The sequence below is a fragment of the Hyperoodon ampullatus genome, assembly GCF_949752795.1.
Source record: "Hyperoodon ampullatus genome assembly, chromosome: 8".
Lineage (NCBI taxonomy): Eukaryota > Metazoa > Chordata > Mammalia > Artiodactyla > Ziphiidae > Hyperoodon > Hyperoodon ampullatus.
The window spans coordinates 33,811,952-33,825,352 of record NC_136921.1 but is presented as its reverse complement, the minus strand read 5'-3'; the positions used below and the strand labels follow the sequence as shown (position 1 = coordinate 33,825,352).

At 35.5% G+C, this 13,401-nt stretch overlaps 1 protein-coding gene across 2 annotated transcripts in view; it reads left to right on the top strand.

The window, feature by feature from the left end:
• Positions 1-13,401, top strand: part of NBEAL1 (neurobeachin like 1) — a gene marked incomplete at both ends in the record, with an annotated part of 180,874 nt that overhangs the window by 36,134 nt on the left and 131,339 nt on the right. For both annotated transcript variants that reach the window (XM_079709952.1, XM_079709951.1), the window contains 3 exons: positions 2,121-2,202; positions 2,770-2,897; positions 10,810-10,892. In XM_079709952.1, coding sequence (XP_079566078.1) covers positions 2,121-2,202; positions 2,770-2,897; positions 10,810-10,892 — 293 coding nt within the window. The remainder of the gene's footprint in view (positions 1-2,120; positions 2,203-2,769; positions 2,898-10,809; positions 10,893-13,401) is intronic.

Sequence of the window (13,401 nt, the reverse complement as noted above, 5' to 3'; positions counted from 1 at the left end):
ACATCTTCCTTTAGTATTGATACTTTGAGCATCTTGAAGACAGTTATTTTGAAGTCTTTGTCTCATAGATCTTTTTCAGGGAGTTTCTGTTGATCTCTGTTTTTTTTTTTGACTGGGCCATATTCCCCTATTTCTTTGTATGCCTTCTGATTTTTGTTTTTAATTGAACACTGGACATTCGAATCTAAGAATGTGGTAACTCTGAAAATCAGATTTACCCCCTTTCCCGGGGTTTGCTGCTTTTTTTTGTTATTTTTGTTTATTTGTTTTATTTTTTGATCATTAGAGATTGTCTCTGCGCTGAGGATCAACCTGAGTTGTAAACATAAGGTCTGCTCAGATCTACTCTGACCCTTTCCCTCAGCATGTGTGGTCACTCTCTAATTTTCCCCATTTATGCTGTTATTTTTGAATGTCCTAGTCTTTAACATCTGGCTCCCAAAAGGGGAAAAAACAAAAAGATGAAGGGGGAAAGGGAAATGGCTTTTAAGTCCCCTGGAAATTACTTCAGCCAGAGGGGGAGGGGCTTGTAACAGGTGGTGGGGATGTGCAATATCAGTGCCTGCCTGCCTCTTTGTCTGCACCTCTATAATCAGAAGGAGCAATCAGTGATCAGAGCACGATCTCCAATATGTTGAGGACAGGGTCCTTTTTGCCCATGTTGGTTTCTTCAAGCTGTTAGCAAGCTGCTCCTGGACCATGTGCACAGCTGCTTACCACATGTCTGGGGGTGGCAGATTGATAGGTGCTACTGTGCTAATAGCTGAAATTGAGCCGAATTTAGGACATTAATTGCACTTTATCATCCAGATCTTCCCATAGAAGTTGCCAGCCTTCAGCAGAGACTCAAGGATTCCAAAATAGTTACATCAAACTGATTTTGACAGTGTAACTGTTTTCTAGGTTGGGAGACAGATTCCTGGTTCTTCCCACTTGGCTATTTGCCCAGAATCCTCCACAGGGGCTTTGAATTTTACCTCTGTCTTTACTCTTTGCTTTCTCAAAGATGTCATGCCATTCTGACTTCTTACACTAAGTTCATTAATTTAGTTAATTTTTCCTGTTCCTTTAGCATTTACTGGATTTTAAGATATAAAGTATTTTTCAAGGTCATAATGTTTCAGAACACAATAGAGTTTTTTTGTCTTAACAGAATTTTTTTTTAATATGCCAAGAAAAAGACTGGTGATATTAGTAAGAGTACATGTTAACATTTTACGTGTCATACCTCAGTCTTATTAAAAATGGAATAAAGGGGCTTCCCTGGTGGCGCAGTGGTTGAGAGTCCGCCTGCCGATGCAGGGGATGCGGGTTCGTGCCCCGGTCCGGGAAGATCCCACATGCCGCAGAGTGGCTGGACCCGTGAGCCATGGCTGCTGGGCCTGCGCGTCCGGAGTCTGTGCTCCGCAACGGGAGAGGCCACAACAATGAGAGGCCCACGTACCACCAAAAAAACAAACAAACAAACAAACAAAAAATGGAATAAAAATGAGGGCCATATTTTAATTAAACACCAGGCACTTGTTGACATACTGCTTTAAACAAGGCATGCACTATGCCCTCTTGGAGTATGTATAGATGTCCACCCTTCTCTCAAGGCTTTTTAATATAGATGAGATATATTATGAGTCTAAAAGGGGAACTATAATTTCAGAAAGCAAGATGATAACTATAAAACTGCACCACATGAGTTATAAAGGCAATGATATGTACAAAAAAACCAAGCTAAAAAAGTACATAGGAAAATAACAACAAACCTGGAAAGAAATAATCCAAAATGTATGTAGTTGCTAACGTTGGGGTTGTAAGAATATTAGTGACTTTTTCTTTTCTATTTGTACTTTGTGATATTTTCCAATTTTTTATAATAAACAAATGCTAATTGGCATGTCTTTCTTAAACGTTCTCTGTTTATAGTAGTTAAATGGTGCTTGAGGTGTGTTTTGCATTCTCAGTGGGAAAGCAGTTATATAACCATATTGATTTTAAGTTTTAATGACTGTTATTTGTATTTCATTTGCCAACATGTGTTCCGAAAACCAGCCTGAATTCATGAGCATACATTTTTCTCATTATTCATATGTAATAAATATATGGCTATTCTTTTTTTTTTCTCACAGAAATCTATCTAATGTAGAAGAAATTGGGACTTGCTCGTATATCAATCATGTTATCACTATGACAACACTCTATATTCAACAAGTAGGTGTGAATTAATATATTCCTTTTTGTTGTTTTACTGAGAGTAACTAGTTTTTATTTTTTAAAATATCATAGTAAAGTTACATGTTTTCAGAGGAGGTAATAATTGAGAAGATCATTAAAATTATCAGTGGGTACTTAATATATTTCAGGCATCTTATGCAATTATCTGAAAGTAGACAAGCAATTATTAATACATTTTGTTATTTTAATTTAAAAGTTGAAGTGTTTTATAAATGGCTATTTTAAATGACACAATTTGCCATTTAATGTATTTATTATTTATTCATCAAATAACCCTCTTATTGAAAGCATCATCTTTTTTGGAAAGACGTTTGTCTATCCATTTGAAATCCTTCCTAGGAAATATTTAAAATTTGAGAGGTTATATCCAACCCATATGATTAACTGACCCTTTACACACTCAAATGGAACTTAGGCTTATTTGAATAAAAATGAGTTATTATTATTAGATGAATGAAACATGTAGTCTTTTAATGATGTTGGTCAGTATGTTATACAGCTTAACATTTTTAAGTACATATAATTTTATGTTTAAATTCTCAGTTAAAAAGCAAAAAAAAAGAGAAGGAATTGGCAGATCAGACATCTATCGAAGAATTTGTGATCCATGCGTTGGCATTTTGTGAAAGTTTATATGACCCATATCGGAATTGGAGGCATAGAATTTCAGGGTATGTCTTATAAATCATAATGTTCATTTAAAACCTAAATATCATAATATATACAATTCTTCAAAGCAGGTCTTATTCTCTATGAAAGCAGTTGGTAAGATGTGTCTAAGACCCCATCCTTATCTCTGAGGTAGAGAACTACATTGGAGGTAATGAATTAGTGATAAACGCCACTTCTAGATAATAAATTTACCCTGAACTTTTATTTTGTAATGCAATTGAATGCTAATAATCTGATGGTAAAATCTCAGAGCACAGTAGCATCAAGTAGAGTGTACATATTTTTCAAGGAACTTTATCTTTTTTTAAAGCATATTTCATGATTTGAAAAAGAATTTTAACAGTATTTTGTGTTTTTATTTTTAATTGTGGAGCTTTTGTCAGTCAGAAACCAGTGTTTAAAAAGAGAGACTATAATACAAGGAGATTGTTAAATAGGTATTAGAGAACTCAAAAAACAAAAGGGGGACACTGATGTAATACAGAGATAGTAACTTCAGGAAGCAGCTACTTCCCTGGTTCTGTGGGAACAAAGGGAAGAGATTAGAGTTATCAGAAACTAGGAGTTTTGGAGTAGAGGTCCTGCAGTGCCTGGTCTGAGACTTCTGAGGAAAGAGTCCTAAGCCAGTGCTGCTATCACTGAGCAGCTATGAAGAGGCTGGTTCTGGTATTGCCAAAAATAAGCTGAAGAAAGAAACCAACTGTGAATGCCATAGTTAAGAACTGTTGGCCAGTAAAAAAATAAGGAATAAGGCATCAGTCTCCCCTTCACTCTTTCAACTTTCCAGGCTCCATTTAGTACCCACTATTGATGAACCCAAGAGTGAGGTAGCTGGAGAAAAGGAAATACAGTTTGTAGAATGACTGTCCCAGCATCACAAAGCAGGTGGAATGTAAGATGATGGATTTGTAGCTTAGTGACAATGGCATAATTACCAGTACACAGCTCAAAGGGAAGAGTTTAAAAACTCATGTATTTTCTTACCTGTGGGCAAAGAATAGGAAGAGTTTTATCACCTACAGTCAGATCTCTTTTTTAGGTCTCCCTAATCTGCTGTACTTTAAATCTCAAGATTTTTTCATTTTCATTGTAACCTGACCCACTTATAAACAATTCCTACTTCCTGCAACAGTTTGTTACTAGAATGTTTGTTTTTTCTTATAGGCTTTTCAGGATTTTTAGGGTAGGATACCCTCACTTTGAATAGCCACCATTAGATAATGGTGAAGGATTGGTAACTGAGAGAACATGTATGTAGACTATGTGGTAATACTTTATATATTCTATATAGTAATATTTTATTGAAATAACACATCCTTTAGGTAAAGCAAGAAGTGCCTAATAGAATTAATAGGAACAAATACTCCAGCTATTAAATATAACAATTCTATCTGCTTATTTATACATTTGCTTTCCTTTATGTGTTGGAAGTTGTAGTCTTTAGTCAGGATTCTCCACAGAAACAAAACTAGCAGGCCGTGTGTGTGTGTGTGTGTGTGTGTGTGTGTGTGTGTGTAGGAAGAACTTCATTGTAAGCGATTGCCTCACATGATTATAGAGGCTGGCAAGTCCAAATCTGCGATGTGGACTGGCAGCCTTGCCACCCAGGGAAGCCAGTGGTGCAGTTAGAGTTCGAAGGCTACAGAGCCAGTGTTCCAGTTCCAGTCCTAGTTCAAAAGCAGTCAGGCTGGAGACCAGAACTGATGGTGCAGATGAAGTCAGAGGGCAGTCTGCTGGAGAATCCCCCCTTGCTTGGAGATGCCTGTCTTTTTGTTACACTCAGGCTTTCAACTAATTAGTTGAGGCACTTTCTGGAGGGCAGTTCCGTTACCCGGTGTTCACCAATTTAAGTGTTAATCTCATCCCAAAACAGCCCCCACGTTGACACATGAAATTAACCATCACATCGTTCTAATACTTTTCTTGATTGTTTATTAATGGGAAGGTACTAGTGACCTTCTGATTACTTCCTTTTCTATTGAACTTTAATATGTCTCTTTTTCCAGTGAGAAAGTGCTTTGCATTTTTCTTGGCAAAGATTTATCCGTCAGGATAAGCTTCAGTAACAAACAAGGGGTTAGAATAACAAAGGTTTACTTCTTATTCCTGTTCTCTGTCTACCATGGTTGGCAGGGAGCCTCTACTCATCATAGTCACTCAAGATCTTAAACTGACAGAACAGCAAGCATCTAAGGCTTGGCTAGTTACCATGTGAAAGAGAAAAGAAAACTCTGAAATGTCTCACATTGGCAGTTTTAATGCTCTTGTCTGGTCATGACATATGACATGTTTCACTTTCATTCAGAACTCATTGGCCAAGACTAGTTACATGCTCCCATCTACCACAGTGAGACCCAGAAGAAGAAGGGAGACCAAGGTGGAAGTTAGTTCTACCCTGTGACTAAAAGGAGTAGACATGGAAATAGTTGGCAGACAGCACTGTCACTGCCTTTTCCCTCTGCCTATGTACTGGTCATAACTCTCTAAAGATTCAAAGAGGGGAGCACATAATAGTGCACCATTTGTAGCCTTTCTACGCATTTAGCACTTTGGTTCTCAACTAATCAATGTTCCCCCAATTTTGACATTTATGCCGAGATTTCTTAAGGAAATGATATCTCTTCCTCCCACTATTGCTACTTCCCCATCCCCCACCTTAGCCTTGTCAGCAATGGCAAATCTAAGGTAACGTTGTTAAGTTTTGAAACAGTGACAAAGAATTTTTATTTATAGGCAGGAAGACATAGAAGGAGGAACATAAGGAGAGGAGTCTGAAAATGACAGAAGAGAGGCTTTTAGAGGAATCCTTAAGAGCAAAATGAATTTAAAGGTGGGAGAAGGAGAGAAGATATGAAAAGGTAGACCCGAGAACAAATTAAAACAGATTAAATAAAATTGGTAATTGAAAACAAAAACAAGTTGGGTTTTTTTTGTTTTTTTTTTTTTTTTTTTGCGGTACACGGGCCTCTCACTGTTGTGGCCTCTCCCGTTGCGGAGCACAGGCTCCGGACGCACAGGCTCAGCGGCCATGGCTCACGGGCCTAGCAGGCGGATTCTTAACCACTGCGCCACCAGGAAAGCCCCAAAAACAAGTTTTGAGAGCCAGAAACAAGAAGACATTTAAACATTATAACATGATATAGAAAGAGTTATAGTGTAAGATGACAACAAGAAGGAGAACAAAGAGTAGATGATCAGTGGCATTTCATGAGTGCAGTATATATACCAGAAGTTGTGCTGGAAGCTGTCCAGGTATTATTTTTAATAGGTGTAACAATTTTGCCAGGAATAGTATGAACTACTTCTGAGGTAAATGGAAAAAGCAGAGAGTGAGACTTGGTTTTCTTTGACTTTGATAGAAAAATGAAACACAGTGGAGATAAATCGTGTAATGAGGAGAAATCTATATAGCTCACGGAAGACCTGTACAGGGGAACTATAGCAATAACTTAGACTTTATATATTAGTATGATTCTGAAGTTAAATGGAAATTTGGAATGTATATATTTTCTTATTGTTTGTGCTTGTTGCTTACCAATACAGCTAAAACAGATTAGAACAGATTTAATTAAAATTAACATAATTCCAAATACAGAGCCATTTAAAATTATATTTCTTATTTGATGAAATATATGGATTTTTTCATATCTTCATGTGTAATTTTATTGAATTAATAGATTTGATTAATCTGTTAGCCCAATTTTGATTTTATTTGTAAATCCGTCATATTTAGAAAGATTTCTCCAAATGGAACTAAAATAAGTATAGGGAAAGAAATCTTTCCTGAAAATGACTTATTTATTCAAGCATTTATTTAAAAATATATTTATTGGGACTTCCCTGGTGATCCAGTGGTTAAGACTCCACGCTTCCATTGCGGGGGACATAGGTTCTATCCCTGGTCAGGGAACTAAGATCCCGCATGCCTCATGGCAGCCAAAAAACAAAAACAAACAATATATTTATTGACTTCCTACTTTGTGCCCAGTGTAAGTTCAGTAAGACTCATTGTCTGCCCACAGACTAAAATAGTTTTTTAAAAAACATTATTTTACCTTTTTTTTTGGCTGCATTGGGTCGGCACATGGGATCTTCATTGAGGCATGCAGGATCCTTTGTTTCAGCGTGCAGGCTTCTCTCTAGTTGTGGCGTGCAGGCTCCAGGGCGGGTGGGCTCTGTAGTTGTGGTGTTGGGTTCCAGAGTGTGTGGGCTCTGTGGTTTGCGGCACATGGGCTCTAGTTGAGGCATGCAAGCTCAGTAGTTGTGGTGCACGGGCTTAGTTGCCCTGTGGCATGTGGGATCTTAGTTTCCTGACCAGGGATGGAACCTGCGTCCCCTGTGTTGTAAGGCAGATTCTTTACCACTGGACCACCAGGGAAGTCCCGAGAAAAATAATTTACATTAAGTTATGTCTTCGGGCTCCTACTGGCCAAATCTGGGACAATATATATGCAAAAACAATTAATTAAAGAATTATAAACCATTGGGGGAAAAAAGGAATTCATGAGTCCATACCAGTGACTGATAAAGATTGAGAGAGAGGGAGAGACAGAGACAGAGAGGGAAAGAGAGATGGGGGAGAAGAGAGGGCTCTTGCTTACATTAGAAGGCCAAATGCCAATTAGTAATGTACAGGGGCTGCTGGTGTTGGGAAAAAATCAGCATTTTGCACACATCATAGGAAAGATATGGATCAGGATGCTAAGTCTGGGGCAGGTTTTGATAAGGAACATGGCTTTTGCATGGTTTTAAAATGTTTCTCCACAGATTACGTATTTGTTGCAAAGGAAATATTAGTAGTTATTTTGTACAGTACTTGGTAGTACATTGACTGGATGATCAAAATTAACATCATCATTGAGAAGCAGGTGGACATCCTGTGCTTACAACTGTGATACTCTAAGAAGGACCCATCATTGCTTGTATAATATTCCAGCCAAGAATGCATAATCTGAATCTTAAGTGTATGGAAACATCAAGCAAACTCCAAATGAACAACATTTTAATGAGTAAAAGGAGGGGTTAGGAGACAGTATTCTTTAAAAATGTCATAAAGAAAGGCTGTGGAAATGTTTCAGATTAAAGGATGCTGAAGAGATGTGACAGCCAAATGTAATACCTGACCCTGGACAGGAAACTAGGGGTGGGAAGGTGGGAACGCTATAGGACATGATTAGGTCAGTTGACATACTGGATTATGAATGGTAGATTAGATAAATGTATTACATAATGTTAAGCGTATTGAAATTTATAACTGTACTGTAGTATTATGTAAGACAGTATCCCTATTCCTAGGAATTATTCACTAAAGTATTTAGAGGTAAAAGGCTATAATATTCATAATTTTCCCTTAAATGTTCTGAAAAATATTATAGGTCTGAATATGTGTATATATAAATATATATCTCATATATAGATGTATGTGCATATATATTTTTTCAGGGGGGAGTGAGAAAATTATAAAGCATTTAGGATAAAGTTTTAACAATGAACCTGGGTAGACTATACTTGAAGTTTTTTGTACTATTTTTATTCTTGCAGCTTTTGCAAGAGCTTGAACTTATTTCCAGATAAAAAGTTGAAAAATTAGAAAAGTAGTTATGTTCTAGGTATGATGGGAAAACACACACACACACACACACACACACACACACAAAAGCACAGAAAAATTGACCAGGGGACATAAACTTAGAAAACTGAGATGCAAGCAAACATTTTGCATCCCTCTCAGCAACCTGTTGATATGTATTGGCATCAACTAGGTGCTAAATGCTTGGCCCAAGTATCAGCTAATAATGGAGCAACCAAATATACTGTGTTCTAAAAATGGTACATTATTAGCTGTTTTGTCTTAGCCTATTGAAAACATGCAGTGCAAGCTACTTATGCTTTAATATTTGTGTTATGTATAATAGTTTTTACCTCTTTAATTTAGCTTATTAAATTTTAGCACAATTATAATGGAAATTATTTATGTTCATATGTTACATCTAATGCAGAGCTTTTAGAATGAGTCATTAATCACAAATTGCAGGAGTAAATTTTCATTATGTTAATCAAATTAGAATCTTTATTTTTGTTTGTAGCACAGGATTTTTGGATAGGATATATCCAATGTATTAGTTAATATCATAATTTATAATAAATGTGCAAAATGTAAATAATCGCCTGGAAAAACCTAACTGAAAGCTAAATCAGATTTCATCCTTTTAAAATTAATTTTTCTACAACATGACTAACTTCTTTAAGGCATGACTCAGTTTTTTATTTGAAACTAGTAATATTTGTATTGTTGGAAACACAAAAAATTTTGGTAATGATCTTAAATAGGAAGATCCAGTAATGTTCTAAGATGTTATATTTGAAATTAAAATAAATACAGAAGTATGATAATTCTTAAGCCCTCTACTCAATGGAAATAGGCATAGATTTGGAAAGCAGTGCAGTAGCAAATGGTATCTGATATGATTTCTAGTGAATCTGGATTAGATCTGGATCTTAGAACTCTTTCGTGTGTCAGTACTAAGTCCAGCTGTGCCTATGCCTATCCTGTTCAGCTTATTCTATGATCAACTGGCTTTTCTTTCTATATAATTATAAGGAACAATTGTAATAATTATAAAGAAAATAATTTTAATACCTTAATTGAATATTGTTCAAATTGTTGAGAAGAAGGCATCTTAATACAGTGCTTTATCAGTAGATTGTATTTAAATGTATGGAATTTCTATGTGGCTGTTCTCCAAATATTTTCCATTTTTGTTGGCTCTAACTTTTTTTTTTTTTTTTAAGATTTAACAAAGTTTATTAAATCACTTGCTCTCTGTAAAGGCATGATTTTACTACCTTTTTTTTTAGTGAGAGCAAAAAGAGTTTGGAGCGTATTTATACATTATTTAAATTAATTAATTAAAAATTTTAATTTAATTTTATTCTTTTATACAGCAGGTTCTTATTAGTTATCCATTTTATACATATTACTGTATACATGTCAATCCCAGTCTCCCAGTTCATCCCATCACCACCACCCACCCCGCCACTTCCCCCCCTTGTTGTCCATACATTTGTTCTCTGCATCTGTGCCTCTATTTTTGCACTGCAAACCGGTTCACCTGTACCATTTTTCTAGGTTTCTAACAGTGTTAAGAGCTTGTTTAGGGGATGGAAAAAAGTCTGTTTTTGTTTTTGTTTTTGTTTTTTTGGATTTTCAACAGTCCACCAGTTGCTGATATGTCATTGTAACAGTAACCTTTATTCCCTAAGCCCCACACCCACCATGCCCATCTAAGAGATTCATTTTGTGTTGAATTGAAGTGTTCTTTGTAAAAGCACATGCTGTTTGTGTTGGCCTTACTGAAGTCTGTAGAAATATTTCAGCCATCAAAATTACTGAAATTGTGATTAAAAACAAAAATAATCCCAGCCCTCTGGATCTGTATCCTTCAGGTGGAAGAAGCCAGTGGTATGGAGTCTTTGTGTCCAGATAAAATTTCAGAAAGTGGCACAGAGTAGCTTGATTTCTGATGAATTTCATTTGCACTGTAGGAATAAGCTACTACCTTAGGTATCAAATTAGCAGTACTACTGAACTAGTTCTTTTACATTTTGGAAATTTTAAATGGCTATTTCCTTTTTCTATTTCCAGTTGTTAGGAAACTTAATGTGACTGCTACGTTTCACCGTTAATTGTTTTAAATTTTTGTGTAATTCGAAAGAAGAAATCCTTTCAGTTGGTGAGCATTTAAATTAGTGGCTAGACCTCCTTTTCAAGATTATGCCAATCCTGGTGATGTATTATTCAGTACACAAATCAAAAGTAAAATATTAAATTTATTTTATAATTGTTTTTGTAATTGTGCCTTCTCTATTTGCCCATGTTGTAATTTGGTATTAACTTCTTTTTAACAATAGACGAATCCTTAGTACTGTGGAAAAGAGCAGACAGAAATATAAACCAGCTTCTCTCACAGTGGAGTTTGTCCCTTTCTTTTATCGTAAGTAACAGCTCTAATTTCTCTTGCTTTGATTCTGATGTTACTTTGATTGTTCCTTATTCTTATTCTGATTCTGACCTTGATTCAGCTTTGTGTATTTATAAGATAAAGATTCTAAGAAACTATTACTGGAGTACTTGATTCATGTTTTGTTGTGATTCTTCTTGGTTTTATTTAATTCATTGTTCTCAAAGTGTTTTTCTTTTGAGAAGAGTTGAATGTTTCAATGACGGTAGTATATTTTAAAACTTTAGAATTTTTACAGAAAATAGACTTGAGAGACTTGGTCCCCGTTTGTATGACCTATATGGACTCTAGCTTTCTTTCTTTAAAGAAATGATTTTGCCATATTTTAAGAATGTAGAAAATTTTGCAGAATATAAAAGGAACACCTTGTGTTTCCCACTCAAATTGGTCAGATCTTAACATTTTGCCATTTTGCCATATTTGCTTTAATTCTCTCACTTTTTTTTTCTAAGATAATAAAATAAGACAAATAGTCCCTGGAAGGGCAGTTGGTCCTGTCCAAAATATATATGACATTTGGTCCATGCCAAAAGGTCCTTGATATTTGGTCCTGTCCAAAATGTCCATAAGACACTTGGCTATGCCAAAACGTCCTTGAAATTTGCTTCTATCCAAATGAGCATATTTGGTTCATGCCACATGTTTTGGGTAGGACCAAATGTCAAGGACTTTTTGGCATGGACCTTATGGACATTTTGGACAGGACCAAATGTCTGCTAACGAAATAGTCCTTTGTTTGATTGCTTGGTGAAGATGATTGCAGTGCCCACTTTGCTTGACCACCAGTAGTGATACTGCCTTCAGCTAGACAATCAAACTCTCATGTCCACAGTAGGAAACCCAGCATGCCAATGGAACAGTGTAGGTGTTTCTTTTCAGGAGGAGATCTCAGAACATTCCAAGGGCTTTTCTTGGGTTTTCTAAGTGAGGGTATGAAACCAAATTGGTGGATGTGTGAGCCACTCTGACTTTGAAGTACAGTATCCCATAGAAGGCATGTATAGCTTATAGTAACCCATGAATGTAATTTCCACATCCTGGGAAGGGAAATGCCTAAATTACAAGTTGCAATCAGGGAAGCCCAAGGTTATTTTATAGTTATCATAGTCTTCCTAGTCCAGATCAAGGGCCATTTTTACCATAAGCAATGTTGCCTGGTAACTCATTTGTCACTCATTGATGGTCCACATTTGTCAGATTTCCAGAAATATAATACTTGGTCCATTTTTCTATAGAGAAGGAGAAAGGGTTTTTCCTACCCTTTGTTAATCAGTATTCACAGTAGTGATAGTGAAAATTTTCAATTGTAAAGATGTTTTTCCTTTTGCAATTTTGCAAGATATTCTTGGAATGATACTGTGGCATAGGGTGAATATCTTATTTTTCAACATTTTTTCACCTAATATTTTGCATCCATTGATGATACTTGCCTGGATCAGTTATTTTATTGAGGGTTGAAATATTGTGGTCTTCAAATTCTATCCTTACAGTTCTATCAGCTGTTGTATTCTGTAAAAAAGAATTTTCCCTCATCAACTGGGGATAAACTACAGCTGTTCCAAAAAAGTTGGATAAAGTACTTAAATCTTTCCCTTTTACTGTCTGTTTTCAAAATGAGTTCAAATAATAGTTACTTCTAGCGGGGCAAATAAGTTTTATTTCTCTCTTTTTTGTGTATCACTGTGGACTCAATGATTTTTATTTATTCAATGTTACAATCAGGTTATAGTTTTTGATGCTAAAATTATTCCAAACTTGATCACTAAGAGCATTTTATCCTATTCAGTTTGCCTTTTCATTTAATTGAGTCTTTTAAAACACAGAAGCTTTAAATATTAATGGAATCTAATTTATAAAATTTTTTTTATGATCTGTGGTTTTTGTGCCTTACCAAAGAAATCTTGATTACCTTGAGGTCATGAAGATTTTCTCTTATGTTTTCTTCTATTAGGGCAGTTAACCTGTTTTGAGTTAGTATTTTCTATGTAGCATAACGTTTTTCATTATTGTTCCAGCAACATTTGTTGAAAAAGCTCTTCTTTCTTCCATTGAGTTACCTTGGCACATTTGTCAAAAAATCTGTTGACCATAAAACATGGGTTGACTTCTGGATTCTCTTTTTTGTTTCACATGTCTACCTTTATGCTGTTACCATGCTGTATTGATTATTGTGACTTTATACTAAGTCCTGAAGTCATTAAGACCTCCAACTTTGTTCTTCCTTTTCAAATTGTTTTCATTATTCTGGATCATTTGCATTTTTATATATATTTTAGAATCCATTTTTCAGTATTGTTACAAAAAAGCTTGCTGGGATTTTGATTGGGATTGTATTGAATCTATGGAACCATTTGAGGAGAATTGCCACCTTAAGAATATTGAGACTTCCAATTCATGAATCTGATATATCTCATTGTTTATTTGTATGTTATTTATTTCTTTAACCAGTATTACATAGTTTTCAAAACATAGATTGTGCACA